This window comes from Thermobia domestica, chromosome 6 (genome assembly GCF_964235325.1).
Source record: "Thermobia domestica chromosome 6, izTheDome1.hap1.1, whole genome shotgun sequence".
Taxonomy (NCBI): domain Eukaryota; kingdom Metazoa; phylum Arthropoda; class Insecta; order Zygentoma; family Lepismatidae; genus Thermobia; species Thermobia domestica.
In genome coordinates, this window is record NC_137459.1 from 241,397,394 (window position 1) to 241,419,543 (window position 22,150).

Consider the following 22,150-nt stretch of genomic DNA (forward strand, 5'->3'; position numbering starts at 1 on the left):
GGACGGAAAGTTGTTGCCAGATATATCTGGAAAAGAAGTGATCGATCGCCTTCCGGTTATTTTTTCCGGCCCTAGAATTGAGGATCAGCTTTTGGGTGTTCCAAAGTTAAATTCCGGAACAGGGACTGTTATAGCAACAGCAGTTTTAGAACTTTTAAATAAGTGGAATCTAACAGATGCTGTCCGTGGAATATGCTTCGATACAACGGCCAGCAATACAGGGACAAAAGCTGGTGGTGCGCTTCACTTGAAACGAAACTCAACAAGGAACTGTTGTACTTTGCTTGCAGACACCATATTTTTGAACTTGTGATTGCTGCTGTATTCTTCGTTTGCATGGGGGCCCCGTCAAGCGGACCGGACATCAAGATTTTTAAAAGATTTCAAGATTCATGGACACAGATAGACCAATCAAAGTATGAGACAGGCGTGGTGGATCCGTATGTTCTCTCAGCTGTCAAGGACGTCAAATCATCCATTATAGATTTCGCTCAAAGTCAACTTTCTATTTCCCATCCACGAGAAGATTACCGAGAGATGCTAGCGCTCGCTGTTATATTTCTGGGAGGAGCACCACCTTGTGGAATGAGGTTTCGCATCCCAGGGGCAGTTCATCGAGCAAGATGGATGGCTAAGGTTATTTACGCACTCAAAATGTGGATGTTCCGCGGCCAGTGTAGGTTAACTTATGGAGAAGCAATGGGATTTAGAGATATTTGCATTTTCGTTGTTAAGGAGTACCTTAAAGTATGGTTCACTGCACCTCTTCCACTCCAGGCCCCAAGGAATGACTTGGAATTCCTTCAACATCTTCTGGCCTACAAGAACAACAATGAAAAGATATCAACGGTGGCATTTAAGAAATTTGCTGGTCATCTTTGGTATCTGAGTGAGAATCTGATTGCCCTTTCATTTTTCGATCCTGGTGTTTCTTTTGAGGAAAAGATGGTGAAGGCTCTAGAAACTAGAACTGGCGAGAACAAACCTCTGAAGCGGGCACAGTTACAGACGATAGAAAGATCGACAGAAAAGACTGTTCCCGATTTCAATATATATTTGACTTTGTCACGAAGAAAACCAAAAATTTCTTCGCCTTGTTGGGAATAGACACAGACTTCATCAAAGCTGAACCCGAAAGTTGGCACTTACAGGAGAGCTATCAACAGGGTTTGCAGATTGTCCAGAAGTTGCGTGTTGTCAAAGACAATGCTGAACGAGGCGTCGCTCTTATCGAAACCTACTCCAAATCGATTGTCAAGGACGAAGATCAACTGCAGTGTCTTCTACAGGTGGTTCAGGATCATCGGAACAAGTATCCGAACGCTAATATAAGCACTATTATAAAGCCATTTTAGAATAAACTGTTGTGTTGCAGACTTAGGAGGTGCAAATTAGTGCTTATTATTTTTACGTATTTTAATTTCAAGTTAATATTCTTCAATTAACGAAAAATATCATGATTTTAACGTAAGAACTGAAAGATAATATATTCTGTAACATAAATGTTATTTTAGAAATAAATCTGATTTAACTTTATAATTGCACGTGGATGAGCAACCATTGAATGCTAACCAATTTTGCTGAAAATTTGCACAAATCACTAACATACACATCGAAAAAAACTGACGGGGTGAGACCAAGGAAAATCTGAAGTTGAAAATTTTCCATGTAAATGAAAATCACCCTAATATATATATATAATTATACATTGGAGTTTGGGGGCAAAATATTAAATTAGGTATTTTGGGCATTAAAAAGAAAATAAAGTAAGCGAGAACTAGAAAGAACTTGCGATACTAATGAATATGCTGAATAATAGTGAAATGAAGTATTGAAAGGTAATTTATGTGATACTTATTGTGATTTTAGGAATATAGGAGCAAGAGAGGAAAAAAATTCGGAATCTGTATCAGACTCGGAAGAAACTTACATTTGAAAGATCCATTAAGTTTGTAATACAGGAAATGATATAGGATAATGGATTTGGAAGGCGTGTTCTAAAAAAAAAAAACTTTCCGTATCAGTATTTAACTATTTAGAAGAGTAGCAAAGGGTTTGATTAGGGAACAGATACATTTGGTAGAAACTTGAAGCATTAGTATATTTGATTTTCAGATTTTATAAGGCTTCTGTTGAGAAACTTAAATTGAAAATTAACATTTGTCAGAAAAGATAAAGAAAAAAATGTGAAAATAATTTAACCCTTAATTAGTCGCGTGCGGAATTTTGTTCCGCACTTTTACATTTTTGTTTTTGTTTTCCTTACTTTCGATCGTATGCTTTTGAACTTTTGTCTAGCTGTCTTTTAAAGTTTCATGATTAAACAACAATACATATTTGAATTGTTGCCCAAGCCACTAGTGAATATTTTGTTATTTATTTTGCAGTGATGCATTTTGCGGAGCAAAGTTCCGCGCGCGACTAAATAAGTTACCCTTTTTTTCTCCTACAAATTTTACGCTTTCTTTCAGTTTATTGTTTTTAGCCGACAACAATTAAGCGAAGACCAACAGGAAAACCAAATATTGTTGTGTCAAGTGTCAAAAATTTGTGTGCGGTGTGCATAAAGAAACTGTCACATATTGCAAAGAATGTAATCATCAAGATAGAGTGAAAAAACCTGAAGACGAGGATATGTAAGTAGTATGGACATGTAAACCGAGAGGCAAAACCATAATTTATATGAACGTTTCAAAATACATAAAAAACTATATTTCTTATCAGGTCTAATTATACATGTTATTATTCTTGTTATTTGAGAAAAAACGGAATAGTTCCTTCATTGTTTAGGTATTTATGTCTAACGTATTTTTATATTAGTTTAGGTCTTCATAGCATAAAATAAATTAAGACGCCTATTAAAACAAATATTTTAACCTAAAATTAAATATTTAAAAAAAATTACACGAGTTTTACTATGTAGTTATTATGCGGAACAAAAGTCCGCACGCGACTAATTAAGTAACTTTTTTCACGCGACTAGTTAAGGGTTAAGATTAAAATAAATACGATAAAAAATTAAAAGAATTGTGGCTGAGATAATCGGAGCTGTGCCAGTTTTGAAGTCTGAGCATAGTAAGTAGATTAGGTGGCTAGTTTTCATTACGTAGGTAGTATTAGTAACAAATTTATGAAACGTTAACGATAAATAAAAAGCGACGTGAGAAATGATCAACGTTAAGATGATTGTGGTGATAATAATGAAAAACACATTACGCGAGTAAGTGAAGAAAGTTACGAAAGGGAGCTAAATGCTGGATATTGCATTGTACTGACAAGTAAACCTTACGTTTGGGTGAATCGAGTTGCTGACTGAGACACATATGAAAAAGTAGTACTAAATGTGGTAAGTATTTCAGTGAAGTTTTAGGTGCGAAGCTCCAGGGGTTTAGGAGATACAGCTACCAGAACATCACATGGAAGTACACAATAGTCTTCATACAGTTGGAGGTAAAAGCCCTGTAAGACCTCTTGTAACGACAAAAGGTGAATAACAAATATATGGGTACATATTAGGACTAGGGGGAAGTCATATAGTAAGGGTATACCTGACGGCGGCCATCTTGAAATCCGCCATTTTGAATTAAAGTTAAGTTTTTAAAATAGGAATAGGGTCATGTGATACATGATTTAAGGCTCAAATTTAATCAGAAGAACAATGGTGACGTTAATTTTGATTTACGCGCAATTGTTAAAAAGTTACAGGCAAATTAAATATTGTTGCAGCATATGTATTAGTCCTTTATCCCACCTTGTAAATTTTGTGTTAATGATAATAATTAAATAAAAAGGAGGTGGATAAATATTAGGTCTATGGTAAGAGTTGCCTTGATGGCGGCCATGTTCAAATCCCCCATTTTGAATCAGACAAAAGTTTTAAACAAAACGCATGACATTGACACCTTATTAATAGCAAATTTCCAACGGTATAACCATTTTTACTTTATCATGAACCAGCATTTGTTATCGCATAAACAAGTTGCTAATTTAAGAAAAAATGACCAAAGTGGAAGTGAGTCATAATTGAACTTGGGTCTTTCTTCCAGAAAAGTCCTCAATTAGTACAATCGATATGTAGTTCAGAAAAGAGTGCATGACTTGCACAAATGCTCTGCTCACAGTGAGCACACCTGACAAAGGCAATCGAGTTACACTTCACACATTTGTCGTTAACAATTCCGTCAAAGCAGTAATCGTAAGGAGCGATCCAATGTCCAGGTTCTTCATTCAAATATCCAGCCTGATTGAAAGCGAATCGAATCATATTGCGAAAACGAGGAGCACTGAACTGGTAAATTGTAAACGACTGAAGTTGTATGAACCTATCACGATGCCATATGTTCACGTCGGTTTCTGTTACTGCTGTATCAGTAATGAAACGAACAAATGCTTTGTACGGGCGAAAGAAGTGAACATCTAGAGGCTGAATCATGCCAGTACAACCACTAGGTATCAGTCGCTTGATCAGTGTAACTCCTTCGGGCACACACTGTGACGAAAGAATGTCGTCTTTGTTTGCAGTCCACGAATCAAGTAATAGCAAGATTGTCTTTCTATCACGTGGAATGCTTTTCCACATGACTTCTGTATAGAAATTCTTAAGATCCTGTTTTGTCATGTTCGCTGTTTTACCAGCAAATGAGATTATATTAACCGGATCGGCCGGCTTTGATGCAGGGAAACTGCCTTTTGGTTCAGCCACTAGCACATACATGGGACGTAGAATTTCTCCTGCCATTGACACAATAGGCATTATCATATAGGAATGAGATATTGCACTAACAGATCCAACTGCTGCTCTGATCTGCACTGATCCTTTTATTCTCAACGTCCTGTACGAATGTAATTCTTTCTCAAAGCGGCTTTGATCAGCATTGAAGACATTTGTAGCTGGAATGTCATCAGTAATCATAAGCTCGTGTACTGATGCCACGAAGTCATCTGCTTCTGCCATCAAGTTCGCCTCTTTTTCCTTCCATGTCGTTGTGACGCGATGAGTAATTGCACGACTGACAATGTGATTACGCCTTTTAAACTTGTCCAGCCACGATGGCGATGCTTTGAATGCAATCGTGTTTCCCGGATCCAGTTCTGCTTTAATTTGCATGGCCCAAAGTCGTATTGTCCGGTCATGAATAATCGCGCACTTTTCCACCATCTCACGGAATTTTTCGAGAACAAGTTCATTTATCTTCTGCATCGACGGTTTTGCCAAACGACGTTCGAAATCATAAAGAACCTTCACATTCTTTATCAGTCGAAATTTGTTCCTCACACATGATGGTTTCCGCCGCTCAACCAGCAACTCGCCATTTTCACCAGTGGTCCAGAACATGTATGCTCTCATCTTATAGTCGTCATCTAATGTCTTTACCTTCTTTGGAGGTGAAGGGATATATTCCGATGCGCTGGAACTCGATACATGCGGTGATTGGCACTGTTGTGACAATGAAGCGACTTCCTCATCTTCCTGCTGATCAGCATTGTCACCGAAATCCATTTCATCATGATCGTTTTTGTCACACGCAAATCCTAATGTCATGATCTCTTCAATTACGTCCATATCCTGTTGTAGTAGTTCCACAATTTGTCTGAACATGATATCTTCCCTCCGAGTAAGTTCTCTTTCATTCGTCCCAAACTTTGCGGCCAGTGCTGCCACAACAACTGCAGGATCCATCTCAAATGAGAATGGAAGAAACTAAATAATATTGATTTCAATGCACTTCACTCGTAACTACTCGCGTGCAAAATTCACAGTCAATATGCAATTTTAAATCTAATGAAGCACTTCATAAAGAATGTCCAAACGTTGACAGTCACATTCCTATTGAACTACTCGCACTTTGAAAATGCGAAAAGTAACGAAAGTAGTCGCATGGGGGTAAATTGACCCAAGAGTCAAATTAAACCGTCCTCACACTTCAAGCTCTCGAGCAATATTGAATTTGTTTTGTTTGTTTCAAGGAGGAAGGTTAACAGGAAGGTGCTGAAAGAAAGAGATCTGAAACTCGTATACAATATTATAATTTTAACTGCATAAAACCTTTGGGTCAAATAGACCTCCACGCGAGCACTTGCGGGTTAAACAGGTGCAGAATATCAACAACAAGACAAAACTAAAAGACATTAATATAAAACCATCCCCTCACGCACACACCCATTAATCTTACCCTTTCACAAAAAAAGCAAAAACAAACAAACAAACAAACAAACAAAAAAAAAAAAACAAACAAACAGCATAGCAACAAACAAGAAAGATGTTGTCGTGTGTGCGTGGCACAGACAAGGTGAGCAATAGTACAGTGAGGACAAGAGCGAGCGAGGAATAGATGTGAACAGGATACACGAAAAACAACGAAATGGCGTGCAAGTACAGCATCAAACAACTAACATTGTAACGCCACCATTGTAGTTCTGATTAACTTCTAGCCCGAAGTCATCTATTGCATTACTCTATTCCCATTTACTTTTGTGCTGGTTAATGATAAAGCAAAAATGGTTATACTGTTGGATTTACGGTAAAATTTGCTATTAATATGGTGTCACTGTCATGCGTTTTGTTTAAAACTTTTGTCTGATTCAAAATGGGGGATTTGAACATGGCCGCCATCAAGGCAACTCTTACCATAGACCTAATATTTATCCACCTCCTTTTTATTTAATTATTATCATTAACACAAAATTTACAAGGTGGGATAAAGGACTAATACATATGCTGCAACAATATTTAATTTGCCTGTAACTTTTTAACAATTGCGCGTAAATCAAAATTAACGTCACCATTGTTCTTCTGATTAAATTTGAGCCTTAAATCATGTATCACATGACCCTATTCCTATTTTAAAAACTTAACTTTAATTCAAAATGGCGGATTTCAAGATGGCCGCCGTCAGGTATACCCTTACTATATGACTTCCCCCTAGTCCTAATATGTACCCATATATTTGTTATTCACCTTTTGTCGTTACAAGAGGTCTTACAGGGCTTTTACCTCCAACTGTATGAAGACTATTGTGTACTTCCATGTGATGTTCTGGTAGCTGTATCTCCTAAACCCCTGGAGCTTCGCACCTAAAACTTCACTGAAATACTTACCACATTTAGTACTACTTTTTCATATGTGTCTCAGTCAGCAACTCGATTCACCCAAACGTAAGGTTTACTTGTGAGTAGAAAAATGGACATTAAGAAAACACAACAAAAATGTTGTACTTGAGCTCTACGAAGTTTGTATGTTGAAAAGAATGGAAAAGCTTATTTCTGTTTGGAACGGTAATAAAAAAATATATCGTGAAACAATTAAAAAGATATAGGACGTTGTTGAAAAAGAAATTGTATAATGAATGACACGGTAGAAAGTATCAACGAAGGAAAGTAAGGAGAATAGAGAATTATACAATTAGTGGATTACATTAGTACTAGATAAAGTTACCTTAACATCATAACATACACGTAGAAGCTTCTAAAAATGTAACGAGTGATCTACGAGTGGTAGAAGAAAATTGATTAATTGTACTTGTAGAGGTACACTCATGTCCAAAATTATTGTCGCATATCTATAACTGTTTTCTTGTAAGAACATAATTTGATAATGATTTTGCAGAGTAATTTTAATACTGATATGTGTATAAGCGGAAAATGTATATTTGTGGTAAATTTCATAGGAAAAGAATTATAAATACGAAAATTAGAATGAGTAAAATAAAATGTTGCTAAATTGATTAGAAAATTTTATTTTCGTTTTATTGTTCTTATTTACTGCTCTTTTGACATGAAATTTTCCACATACATGCCTTTGCCGATTATACACATACTAACATTATAAGAAATATCGGGCGAATTCGTTATCAAATTATATTCCTGCAACAACATATTTATAGACATGCCACAATAACTTTGGACATGAGTGTACATACCTGCTCCCGCTAACTCAAACAACTACCCATTTACCTAACGATTTTGATGTAAATTTCTTAAAGGGCTACAAACATTCTGTATTTTAGTCGTTCTCCTCAATTTGTACATCCCAAAGACGTCCATGGGCAAAAAGACATCTAGTCATATGCAAATATAATAACAAGTAATTTACTATCTGGAGTAGTACAAATTTACAAAATTAATTGTAAAGTGAAGAGTTAAATAAGCATACAGTATTTAAACAAAAATGTTAGGAATATTTAAATTGTTTACGACCACACATTTACGTAAAACCCATTTTCCTTGTATCCAGTACTACAAGTTTTACATCAATTGTATATATGCTTTCTGTTTAATAGTAGATTGTACGTGAAGTTAAAATCAAAAGGTATGTCACGGACGGCAAATGATGGCTTCACACCCAAAACAAACTCTTGGCCCCCCAAGTCGGAGTTAGTCAGTGTTTAATAATTACAGCAAATTAATAATGTTTATAATAGAATGTGAAGAAAACACTTTTTAAAAAAATTAAACTACGTCAACATGTTAAAACAATTAAAAGAACCAAATTAATTATCCACTTTGTACTATCATTTGTTAAACTGGACGAACCCAGACCCAAAGGAAAAGTTTTTTGCCCAAATCTCATAAGCAGTGGGGAAATTTTATTATAGAAATTGAACCTCCTCCTCTCTTAAAATTTGTAAATTTCAAGACGCTAAAGCATATATTTTATTACTTTTAGTCAAAGTTGAAATACCGATTATAAATATTTTCTGAATATTAAAATTTAATGACTCTACTTGTAGTAGTATACCCAGAAAGTCACCAACTCATTTATATAATAATACAGAACATGAAGACAGCCAAACAAATGGACTTTCATGAACAGTTTCCGATTTCTTATTCGTATATTTCCCACAAGCTGTAGTTTTAAATTCACACACAGTGAAGAGCCACGTTTCAAGAAGGTAAACTGAAAATATAAAAATAATATGTATTTATGTACTTGTGTTATATGTATATATTTATTATCTTATTGAAGCTTTTGTAATTTGGAAATATACTTTTGGTTTACTTTTAATATGAAAAAGCCTGCTCCCCTGGAAAAGTTTGCAGGCTATACATCCCTGAGTGACTATGTATTGATTTCTTCAAACGTATTGTGTTGCGTATTACATTAGTAATTTAGCGTTATTTGTTGATTTTTCTTGGTTATACTTACGAACTCTATCAAAACACACTGTGAAATATAGTAATTGTCTGCGTTCTTAATGTATATGGTCGGTATTTAATGTTCACTACTGAAGTATCTAGTGGACTTTTGCCCTGACTAAGCAAATTTTGGTAGGCTTTTGTCCTAGTTTTGGAAAGTTAGTGGGCTTTTGTCCTACTCCTAATAAAACACACTCCACAGAGTATATATTGCAATTCTTAATGCATGCTTGGTTTCAGAAAAGTCTGGTAAAATATGCTGTTTAAATATTTTTATTAAATTCTTTTTTAGAAATTTGTTATGGGATTCTCGTATCTCCATTTGAAAGAAGCGAAATTATTGAGCTGAGCGAAGCGAAGCTCTTATACTCGGGTTAGCCGTTTGGTTGTCCGCGAACTCCTCCTAGACCGTTTGGGCGATCTCAACCAAACTTAGCACGCTGATAGAGTATGTCGTGCTGAGTGACAACATAGGTCGAAATCAAAAATCCGATGTACCATCGAGGAATAATCACCGAAAAACGCTTCCTCCTAGACCGTTTGGCTGATCTCAACCAAACTTAGCACGCTGATAGAGTATGTCGTGCTGAGTGAGAACATAGGTCGAAATCAAAACTCCGATGTACCATCGAGGAATAATCAACGAAAAACGCTTTCATAGACTTAACATGGGGAAAAAGTCATGATTACGTAGTTTAAGCTCGCTCAGCTCATTTCATTGCAATCGGGTATATCCATTGCATTCCTAGTATAATTAATTCTTAGAATGAAATAGGTTATATACCGTAATGCATGTATAACTGCAGAACAGATAATTTTTGCGGTACAAATATAGCTGTTACCGTTGGAATTAGCTACGTTCGTAACATTATTGCCAACTAATTACTGCATCGTCGCAATTTCGTGTGGTGATGGCGAATTTCAGAAGTAAAGCAGGTGAATGAAAAAGGCACAAGACCTAAAAATCATTTTGCGGCACAAGACCTAAAATTTAGGACTAGTGCTTATATTTTTAAGGACTTATGCCGTTTAGGACTATGAATGTTACCCATTTCATCGAAGCAAAGCGTAGTTATCATTTGTACCCCCTGAAAGCGGGATGCTGATCCAGAGGTCTTAGGCTGTGCGGTAGATAAAAGTGGAAACAAAATGAAATCTAAGTTTTACATCCCGTGGTTATGGCAGCTAGGCTGAAGGAGACAGTGATGATGGGAAATGAGTGAAATGGTGCAATGAAGAAAGTGGGAGGAAACGGGAGAATTACGAGGAAACCCACGCACACGGTGTTTGTCCACCACAAAGCTCGTAGATAAAAGTCCTGAAATATAATAACAGTGACGGTATGCCGCTGAACAGAACAGCTCAGATACTTCTAAATTGTGAATATTTTTTATGGCATAATTTCTACAAATCAGACTAGACATGTAATTTAAGTAGTTCAGTGAAGTATGGCATCTTTTAATGGCTAGAGATTGCGTAGAAAGCTACACCCCCATTTTAGACTAGGAATGACACACGAAACTCAGGAGATTAATTAGTATCATTAAATGGGACCCGGGCAACGTATAGCATTTGGGGTTGGTTTGCAAGTGTGCCAAACAACCTCGCGGGAAATTTTACTTTTATTGTTACATTGTTTGTTTTATTGTTACATTGTTTGTTTTATTGTTATGTAGTTTACAGTTCTACCAATATTTTACTTCAATGTTATAGAATAGCATGCACGTATTGGATTACTGTCAAAATTTAGAAATCGAGATAAGACTGTATGGCAGACTCTGAATTTTTTGAATAGGCCTAATTCTCAGGATCAAGAATATTTTGTATGTGCTCTTTTGTTGCAAAAATAGAGGCCTAGCTTTTGCTTTTTCTTTCTTTGTGGAATGTAGGAAATAAACTGCATTTGTCGATAATTAAGCTAAAACATATCTTAGTTTCTCTTAGCTACTTTGTGAACAGCGGGAAATAAACTAGTTTTTTTGATAGTTCAGTTATTTTAATTATATTTTGAAATAATATGAAGAATTAACCTACACCAAATCATTAAAACTGATGTGGTTTGATAATCTTGTAGCTTTCAATGTCATGACAACCAAGCTAGAATGAAAGAAAGAAGTTTTCATATTTCATAATGCTGATTCTTTTAAACGTTGTGAATAAAAGTCATTTCAAACTTCAAATAGCCTACTTCATTGCAATATATATAATAGAATTTTTTAAAAAATAACGTTTATTTCTAATAAATCCATTTTTTTGTTTTGCTATATTTAAAAAGTATGCCAACTAGCCCCACAATATGAGCCAACCAGCCCCTTAGTAGGGGTCGGTTGGCATACTCCGTTTTAAAAGAAAGAAAAAATTATACAGGTATCTCGAAAACTGTAAGCAACAAAACAAAAACAAAAATTGAATTTATTAGAGGAAACATTGGTCTATTACATTACAATATAGTGCACAATCTGCTCATTAAAAAATAAAGAATGAAAAGTTCGCCAACCATCTCCGGTCTCCCCTATATGTTTAAAAAGTTTTTTTTTTTTTTTTTTTTTGTGAAGAGCGGAGAGATATATGATGTAAAATTTCAATAAATCGTACATGCTCTGACGCAATGAGAGATAATTTGCTTGTAATTATGTCTTAATTTTGATGAATTTATAACTGTTAAAAATGAATGTTCTTGTTATTTGCTGAAGTGATTGCCCCTTTTTGCACCGAGGTTATATTTTGGGGGCGCCCGAGCTCTTGGACATTACCATATATACATGTTACAGTTGGCAATACTTCTTAAAATGACGTAGTTGCGAGAAATTTTTAAAGCGATCGTTGCTTGTCTTCGTACCTTTGACACTTGACTAGTGTTGTAATTTTTCTGGAAATTTTGAACCCGTTGGTAAAAAAAGACGTTTTTTTCCTGTTTCTTTCCGGAAAAATTTTTAAAAAATTGTGAAAATAATAAAAATCTTTGTATCAAGTTAATTTTACTAGTAATGCAATCGTTTTTCCTCAAATGCGTGAAAGTTATTAGTTGAGAAATTTCAACATTGCGACTATTTAAAAAAGAAGCAATCTAAAATAAAACTGTTGTAATTATTCTTTGGAAAATTAATAGTCTGCACTCATTTCCTTTATATGCTTTTTTAGTCGTTTATTCGTGGTTGTGCATTAATTAAAGGACTTTAACAGCTGCATATACATGTACCACCATGAACCGTTTCTGTTGCAAGAAATAGAGTTCTTAAATGAAACTGAGTTCTTAATGTGCTCTTTGATCTGGTGAAATTTTGTTAATTTTAACCAAAATACTTCTTAAAAGAGACAGCAGTATGCAAATTTCACTAATACTCATACACTAAAACATATAATTACTATTATTTAATATTCTAATATGGACTTTTATATAAACTTTATGCATAATATTTTGTATGTAAACAAATACCTGTTTTCTAGTGTGACAAATTATATAAAAATGAAAGTGACTATATTTGTAACTTAACAACTTTTGAACCACCAGACCGATCTCGAAAAAAATTTCAACATAGATGGGGTTTGGGCCTAGGATGGTTTTTATCATTTCACTTTGAAGGTGCAACTTGGAGGAAGGAAGGGAGAATACATATTGAAAATGACCGACATTAGTCTCAAATCCATAATTTTCGGGGTAGCTGAGATGAACAGTGACTCTTTCGATGCTGTTTAAATCCAAATTCATCCCCGCAAATTAGGGGAAGGTGAGATGTGTATATATATAAATGATGGAAAATGACCGATATTAGTGTCGAATCCATAGTTTTTGGGGTCGCTGAGATGAAGAGTAACTTCTGATGCCGTTTAAATACAAATTCGGCGCTATAAATTGGGGGCGTGGGTTCGATGCTGTCTAAATCTAAATTCATCCCCGCAAATTGGAGAAGGGGAGATGTATATATATAAATTATCGAAAGTGATCGATATTAGTGTTGAGTACATAGTGTTTGGGGTCACTGAGATGAACATTGACACCCCCGATGCCGTTTAAATCCAAATTCAGCGCCGTCACTTCATTGAGGGCGAAAGATTGATAAATAAAAAGATGATCAAAAATGACCTTTATTAGTGTTGAATCCATAGTTTCTGGAGTCGCTGAGATGAGCAGCAACACTTCCGATGCCGTTTAAATCCAAATTCAACGCTGCAGCTTGGGGGAGGGAGAAGGGAAAAATGATCGAAAATAGCCGATTTAGGATTTAGATTTCTGGGCTTTCGGCATCTAAGGCCATTTAGCCCTTCACGTTTTTTGAGGGATGACGTCCCTCGGCGAGCACACAATCCGGGGAAAGGTAAGAAAGGATAGGGGAACAAAGGAAGCGGCCTGGGACCTATAAGATAGGTACCACCCTGGCATTTGCCTGGTGTGAATGAGGAAAACTCATTCAGGATGGCTGATCTTAAAATGCGTTTTACACTTTTTCGACCGAGTGCCCCGAAAATGGCCGATATTAGTGTCGAATCCATAGATTTTGGGGTCGCTGAGATGAACAGTGACACTTCCGACGCCGTTTAAATCCAAATTCAGCCAACATCAATACTCCTAAAGGAGGAGGGTAACGTAAAAGTAATTGAAAATGACTGATACAAGTGTCAAATTATTATTTTTGGGGTACCAGTACATTATTGACAGTTTTGGTGCCCTTTATGTTCAACATGAAACGTAATCTCCCCGTGCGGAGATCACTTGTTTTGCTAGTATTTATTAATAACGAACGGAAGTTTCACATGTTAAATTTTTAATATATTTCTCGCTGCTCAAATTTACACTTATGCGGTGTATATGTATGTGTAAATAAGATAATCTCTCTTTCCGAGTTGTTCTAAAAAATATACAAATAATAAAGAGGGAATTTACCAGAAATGAGAAAACTTAAAACCTGTTGCTTTAAGTACTTTTCCTGATAGCTAAATACATTGTATATATGCTGCAGACACGTTACAGCAAATAAGATTAACATCAGGCGAAGATAATTTTTTAAATTGTATTTGCCGTTTTTGGCCGATATTTCTGAAAGTTTTTTTAATGGGTTCAAAGTTTCCGCAAATTTTACACAGCAGAAGTAAAAATGAAAAATGAAATCTTTGAGTTTTACGTCCCACGGTTATGCCGATTAGGCTAAAAGAGACGGTGATGATGAGTAATGAATGAAATGGTGGAATGAAGAAAGTGGGAGGAAACGGGAGAACCCCGCGAAAACCCACGCACACGGTGTTTGTCCACCACAAAATTCACTTGGCGGGGTCTGGGATCGAACCCGGGACCCCTAGCACCAGAGGTGAACGCTCTACCACTGAGCCACCGCGGCCCCACAGCAGAAGTAAGATAGGGGAGAAGTGCCGATTATCACACCCCTTCCTAATTCCGTACCCCGTTGGATTTCGGCCAGGGAGTGCTGCACTCTGGTGTTAACACGTGTACTATAATCGGCTGAGGTATCTACTCTAGTAGACGGAGTTTCGCCGCGCTGTGTGCACGTGGAAGAAAAGCACGAACTGTTGTAATTTTGGTGAAGGCCAAAATATTTTGCAAGATTGTCGTCAACGATATATTCTGCAGTCAAAGGTATGATGTAATCATATAATTAGTCCATAAATGGTATGTATAACTACCTAGTTATAGTGTAAAGTGTATATTGCGAAGTGGATACCAAATGTGTTGGTAGAATTAGGCGCCATGTTAGCATGCCCACTTGTGCCGAATATCGCACCCTGCATATGTTCCAAATACCGCACGGGTGCGATATTACGAATAGCACTTTTCACCTTGGAATGATGTCACATAAGGCTGTACAGGGCATGTTCCGTGTGGGTTGTGCCGAACAGGATATAGATAAGCTAGTTTCCATTAGGTTAGGGCGAAAACCAACTCTTGGGTACAATCTGGAAAGTGAATTAGTGAGGTATTGTGTAGATATGGAATCTGTGTTTTTTGGTTTAACGGCCAAGCATATCAAACTTTTAGCTTTTCAACTCGCTGAAGTCAATTCCGCATCCATTTCCGAAGGACGATTAGTCAGCTGGTGCTAAATGGTTTCGTGGCTTTATGACTAGCAATCCAAAGCTCACTAGGAAAACATCAACCGACAAGTCTTGCTAGACTTAAGGGGTTCACTAAAGAAAAGGTTAATGCATTTTTTGATATATACGAGGGCTGCTATATATATTTCTGGCCTAATAATGAAAATACGAATATTTATCAACGAAAATGGTTTTATTGTTTTTCAAAATATTCTCCATCAAGATTTATACACTTTTGCATGCGCTCAAACCAATTTTCGAAGCACTTTTTCCACTCCGATTGAGACACCTCCAAAACATGGTTTTTGAATGCTTCAACAGCATTTTCTGGCGACGAAAATCGTTGACCACGCATTTTTTTCTTGATGTGTGGGAATAAAAAGAAGTCATTGGGTGCCAAGTCAGGGCTGTACGGCGGATGACCCATCACTTCGACGTTTTGGCCGGTCAAAAATGCGCTGGTTTGAGCCGATGTGTGAGAGCTCGCATTGTCATGGTGCACAATGATTCGTCTTCTCTTGTTCATTTTTCGAATTTCTCCGAAGACTTCAGGCAAACAAATGGTGGTGTACCACTCAGAATTGACCGTCCTACGTTGCTCAAGCGGAACAGTCGCCACATGACCAGTTATGCCGAAGAAACAGGCGACCATTTGCTTCGAAGTGCTTCTTCCACGAACAACTTTCGTTGGATTTGGCTCGTCTTGGAAGACCCACACGGTCGATTGCTGTTTTGTTTCGGGCTCATACGCATAGATCCATGATTCGTCACCTGTGACGATCTTATAAACGTCTTTTGAAGCACCGCGATCGTATTTTTTCAGCATTTCTTTACACCAATCCACACGAGCTTTCTTTTGAGCGATTGTCAAATTGTGCGGGATCCAACGAGAACAAACCTTTTTTACGGCCAGGTGTTCATGCAATATCGAATGTATGCTGGTGGAAGAAATGCCTAGGCATGCCTCTATCTCACGGTAAGTCACATGACGGTCTTGCATTATCAGTTCACGTACGGCATCGATGTTTTCTGGCACAACGGCTGTTTTTGGACGACCTTCACGGAATTCGTCTTTGAGCGAGCGTCGGCCACGATTGAATTCGTTGTACCAGTTTTTCACAGTGCTATAGGATGGTGCTTCGTCGCCATACAAAGATTTAAGTTCATCGATGCACTCTTGTCGTGATAATCCACGTCGAAAGTTGTGAAAAATGATCGCACGAAAATGTTCACGAGTTAATTCCATTTTTTTGCCAAGTTGATTTCTTCAAGTACCTGTAAAAGAAAAAAAAATTGTCGTAAGTCAAAAAGTTCTGAGTACATTTATGCTACAAAATGTCAAACTTTCCAATGGAAATGTCAGATTGCACCTGGCAACACTTAGTGTTGCCTAGGCCAGAAATATATATAGCAACCCTCGTACGAACCACTGGTTGACATTGTGTATTATGATCCAACAAAAATTTACAACGTTGACGAAACAGGCCTTACCATCGTCCAGCACAAAACAACAAAGGTGATTGCTCTTAAAGGGAAAAGGCAAGTTGGTTCAGTTTCGTCCGCGGAACGTGGTTCCCTAGCCACAGTAGTTTCATGCATGAGTGTGTCAGGGCATTTTGTGCCACTCCTTATTGTATATCCTAGAAAGAATATGAAGCAGGAACTTCTGGATGGTGCCCCTTATGGCACCATCGCTCATTGCCACAGCTTAGGCTGGATACAAATTGATAGTTTCCTTAAATGGTTCCAGAAGCAGTTCTTAACGAACGTCAGACCCTCCAAAGATAATCCAGTTATTCTTATTCTGGATGGCCATTACTCACATACGAGCAATGTTAGGTTGCTTCAATTGGCACGCGAGAATGGTGTTCACATTTGTTCTTTGCCACCAGACACGACATATAAATTGCTACCTCTCGACAGAGCTTTTATGCAACCACTGAAGACATATTATGCGCAAGCAATAGAGACATGACTCAAACATAACAAACACAGAGCAGTTACCCACTACGAAGTTGCAGCATTGTTTGGAGAAGCTTACAAAAAGGCTGCCACAATTGAAGTAGCTGCCAATGGATATCGAGTGACTGGTCTGTATCCCTGCGATCGCAATATATTTCCTGAGCATGAATACATTGCTGAAGCAAACGAAGAAGTCAGCAAGGAAGCAGCAAACGGAGGGACTGTGGCTTCCATACACGTGAGAACACTTAGGCCTACATCACCAACAGAAGACCCCAAGACATCTACGCATTAGGCCTGCATGAGCCACCTGCTGCTCACTCTTCAACGACTTTTGAAGGCAGTTATTTAGGAAACACCGATACGTTCAACCAGTCTTCGCATTCTTCAAATGGATGCACCTCCAGTGCATCGTCGCTCGTCTTACAATCGGTTGTAAGTCCAGTGCCTCATCATGTGCCTAATCCTGGTATGTCTAGAGGAAGACGAGGTGGTTCTGCTACTATTCTAACTAGCTCACCACACAAAAATAAACTCACTGAAGATTTGCAACGCGCATCTCAAAAAGGAACAGTCAAACAAAATGAAAAGAAAGCAGCAAAGCGAATTGGAAAGGACACACGTCCGTACAGAGAATAAACAAACGTTAAAGAAGGGGAAGAAAAGAACACGGGAGAGAAGCCCTGGCATAACCAGTGATGAAGATTTGTATATGTCTTTTCATTTAGTGTCAACTGATGAAGACAGTGAAAATGAAGACTGAGAATGTCCTTATTGTAACGGAACATTTTCCTGTGACAAAGGAGGCGAAAAATGGATCCGTTGTATTCAGTGTAGCTCTTGGTGGCATGAGCTATGCACGAGCACTGACTACTACAAGCAGTTTATGTGTGATTTGTGTTTGGAACATTAGAATAATCACTTTCACATTGAATTTGACATGAAACACTGGACCGCATTAGCGGCATTGTTTTTTTTATTTTGCCTCTTCTATAACTACATCTTTTCTAATCTTTTCTCAAAGCATCCATTCCATATTTCATTGAATATTTCTAGCTGTGTAGCCCTATGCAATTTCGATGTTTCATTTGTAATTTGTAGCACACATGTAGGATATTCTGCAATGTCCATGTTCCATTTCTGGATAATTTGTACAAGAATGTGTTGTATGCTTTAGAATGTAGACCAAACATTTTTTTTTATTTTAGCATGTAAGAGGCCTTAATAGTTGTAGCATATTAACATGTAAGAAGCCTCTGTTTAATTACATGCCTCATTATAACTTCTTGTTCTTGTTTTCGGCAACAAAGTCCTGCACATTATGCCCTTACAGAATGTGTTCTTAATATCGCACCGGGGTACGATATTATGCACACTTGTTTTCAACTCGGAAAATCGTAGACTTTTGTTTAAAACGTTATGTACAAGTATGTAATGTATTGAAATCCATTCTAGGCATCACACGAGTTGGCAAACACTCCATCCTTTGCCTTGTCCTTGTTCTGTTTTCATTTTCAACTATTTCTGCTTCGCTACGTACGAAAAATAAAATGGGTGCGATATTCGGCACCTCTCCCCTACATATCTCCATAAAATATATATTTCATTTTAACATACCGGTATTAATGATTATGGCTCCGTTATTTTAACTCTTCCCTCTCATAAAGCGGGAACTTCATAAGATTACTTAAGATAATTTAAATGCATCTATCTTAATTTTATTTTAGTATCTTTTGTAGCCATAACTCCATTCTATTATGGTGTTAACATTAAAAGAGAGGTGCACATACATTTGTTGACACAAATTTTCCCTATTCTAATACAAGAAACATAAATACTCAATGATCTTCACTGTAAATAGTAAATATAAAGTATTTTTCATTTTAAAAGCATAACGAAGTAAAATATTCGAAAATTTCAATCTTCCCAATTTTTTCCGTTTTTTCCAAGCTCAGGGTAAAACGGTAAAAAACTGTTTTTTACCCAAAAGTTCCAAGTTTTTTCCAGGCCTTCACAACACTACACTTGACCAACAGTTTTTGGTAGTTGTGATTATCACATATTCTCCTAATTTCACTTTCTTTAGCAGTATTGTCAACTTTAACATTCATTATCATATCTCCTAAACGGTGTAAAATACCAAATTGCTGAAAATGGCATTATGATCATTACATCTTTTTACAATAATCTACGTAATTAGATGTGATACTTAGCTCTTTTTCGAAATAAAACCCTTTGCAAGAAGTCAAGTTTTGAATTCCTTGTAGTTTTTTCTTCTGTTTGATAGAAATACATCATATGCTGACCATAGTATTAAACACTAAGGTGCTTTCGATGTGCGACGCACCATCCGTCTCACTTGCGTCATTACTCTTGTAGAGACCTCCAAAATTGGGAAGTTTCTGGATTTTTGTGATATTATAGCATAATTAGTTTCCAACACTGAACAATAATAGTGGTATTGTTTGTTTTCGATTTGCATGTAGACTTAAAATTTGTAATAACTTAACGTAGTTCTATTCAAAAATTACAACTTTGTGTTGAGTTGGCAACACTTTTCATCCGGTGATATTAACCAATACGTGACTAGGTGCCCCCTTCCTACAGTTGCTTCATGCAACGTTTCGCTTCCCTCCCTCTTTTAGTTTTTCTGTTATCACGGTTGGACATTATAAATGACGCATCCTGTATACACACACACACACACACACACATATATATATATATATATATATATATATATATATATATATATATATATATATAGGAACGAGTATTTTTCAAGTTCAGAAGAACTTTCGTTTGTAATGGTGTCTAGTAGTAAACCAGAAGAAGACCCGCACGCTGAGAATTAGTCGACGACGCATTCAACCGGCCGCGCTAACCACTTATGTCCTACCCGTACCTCCTAGTGGTGCAGACTATTAACTTCCTGTTCATGGTGAAATTTACAGGTTTCCCTAATGATAGGAAAGCGAACACGGAGAGCTATCACGAACATGTCTGGCCGGCACGGTGATTTTTGCCAAATACTTTCAACTTGTTTAAACAATCATGCTAGGACACAATAAGCCAAGACCCTCATTCTCCGGAAGCCGTACTGTGTCTGGGCAAGGCAACGTTCAGAATCACATGCAGGCAGAGGGTGCTAAGAATCCCCGGAGTTACCGACTAGGTTGTCATTTAAAACTGACCTTGGCTACATACAATGCAAGATCCCTGGCTTCAGAAGCAAGATTTCAGGAGCTGGAAGAAGAGTTACAGAAAGTCAACTGGGACATCGTCGGATTGAGCGAAGTAAGAAGAAAAGGAGAAGAATTAATCGAATTGAAGAACGGACACTTATTCTACTACAGAGGATCAGAATGTGGCAAGACCGGCAGAGTGGGATTTCTTATCAACGAAAAATTGGAAAACAAGGTCCTTGAGGTAGATACTATATCTAGTCGAGTAGCAAGGTTTGTAGTCAAACTCTCCCAGAGATATACACTACAAGTGATTCAAGTGTATGCACCTTCCACAAGCCATTCAGAAGAGGAAGTGGAAATGGAAGATAGGTTGTTGTGGAAAAGAGTTAGAAAGACCTTCATCCAGCAGTGTATTGAAAACGGTTGACTATGATTTTATATCTATATCTATATCTATATATATATATATATATATATATATATATATATATATATATATATATATATACACAGGGTGGTAGGTAACTCCACCGACAAACTTTGGGAGGCGATTCCTTATACGAAATGAAAGAAAAAAGTTCTAATAAACATGGGCCCAAAAATGCCTCCTTTCAGAGTTATGATACATTGATAATTCGGAAAATCATTTTTCAAAACTCTCTAACTTAGAAACTATAGGACCTATTCCAAGTGGTTTAAGGAATTACACAGGAACTGGTATAAGCTCTATCTAAATATCGATGTTTCAGAATTAACCGGTATCAGCGAAACGAACGCACTACTAGTACTTAAAGGAGTATTCCTATACTTCAACTTCCTTTTTACAGTTCCTTTCACCGATAACTGAGGATGGTACAACATGGATAATTAGATAGAGAACATACTAGTTCCTGTATAATTCCTTAAATCGCTTGGGATAGACCCTATAGTTTCTAAGTTAGAGAGTTTTGAAAAATGATTTTTCGAATTTTCGATGGATCATAACTCTGAAAGGAGGCATTTTTCGGCCCATGTTTATTAGAACTTTTTTCTTTCGTTTCGTGTAGGGAATCGCCTCCCAAAGTTTGTCGGTGGAGTTACCTACCACCCTATATATATATATATATATATCCAGTGAAACCTGTAGAAACCGGAACTTGAATAAAACGGAAATCTGTCTCAGAGTTCTTATCGCTGTTATTCCTTCGAGTAAAATTCGGATCCTTCGCCTTCCGTTTTATACAAGTTTTTCACTATATATATATATATATATATATATATATATATATATATATATATATATATATATATATATATATATGTGTGTGTGTGTGTGTGTGTGTGTATGTATGTATTAGCTAAAATATTTGAATCCCCCAACTCCCCATACTCACTGTGACTTTTTATTTTTAACTCCCCCTCATTTTCCATACCAGTGGGGGCTATATTTTACGGTAATGGCATTGGGAGTCGCCATTCATCTCCTGACCCCGAAAATTAAGAAAGTCGACACTAATACCAGTCATTTTCGATTATTTGTATATGTCATCCCACTGTGACCCTCTTGGGGATGATAGATGTATCTCACCCCTACAGCATTTTTTCCTGGTTATACGTAATATGTGTACCAAGTTTCGTTAAAATTGCTCCGGGCGTTCCAGAGTTATGCTAGACAATATATAGATACATAGAGACACACCTACATACATTATTGTTTACATATCATCCTCCTGTGACCCTCCTAGGGATGAAAGGGGTATCTTTCGCCCACACTGTGTGTTTCCTCACTGTAAGTAATACGTGTACCAAGTTTGGTTAAAATTGCTCAAGGCATTCTACAG

General features: G+C 36.9%; 1 protein-coding gene across 1 annotated transcript; it reads left to right on the plus strand.

Annotated features, from left to right (window-relative positions):
* The first annotated feature begins 20,196 nt into the window (after positions 1-20,196).
* On the plus strand, positions 20,197-20,757 carry LOC145687481 (protein CFDP2-like). The gene has a single exon (XM_081760940.1). The coding sequence runs from the start codon at positions 20,197-20,199 to the stop codon at positions 20,755-20,757; it is 561 nt and encodes a 186-aa protein (XP_081617066.1).
* The last annotated feature ends 1,393 nt before the right edge of the window (positions 20,758-22,150 follow it).

What these genes read in the sequence shown, in the direction of transcription:
- LOC145687481 (XM_081760940.1), top strand. Translation starts at nt 20,197, where the DNA reads ATGCTAGGACACAATAAGCCAAGACCCTCATTCTCCGGAAGCCGTACT.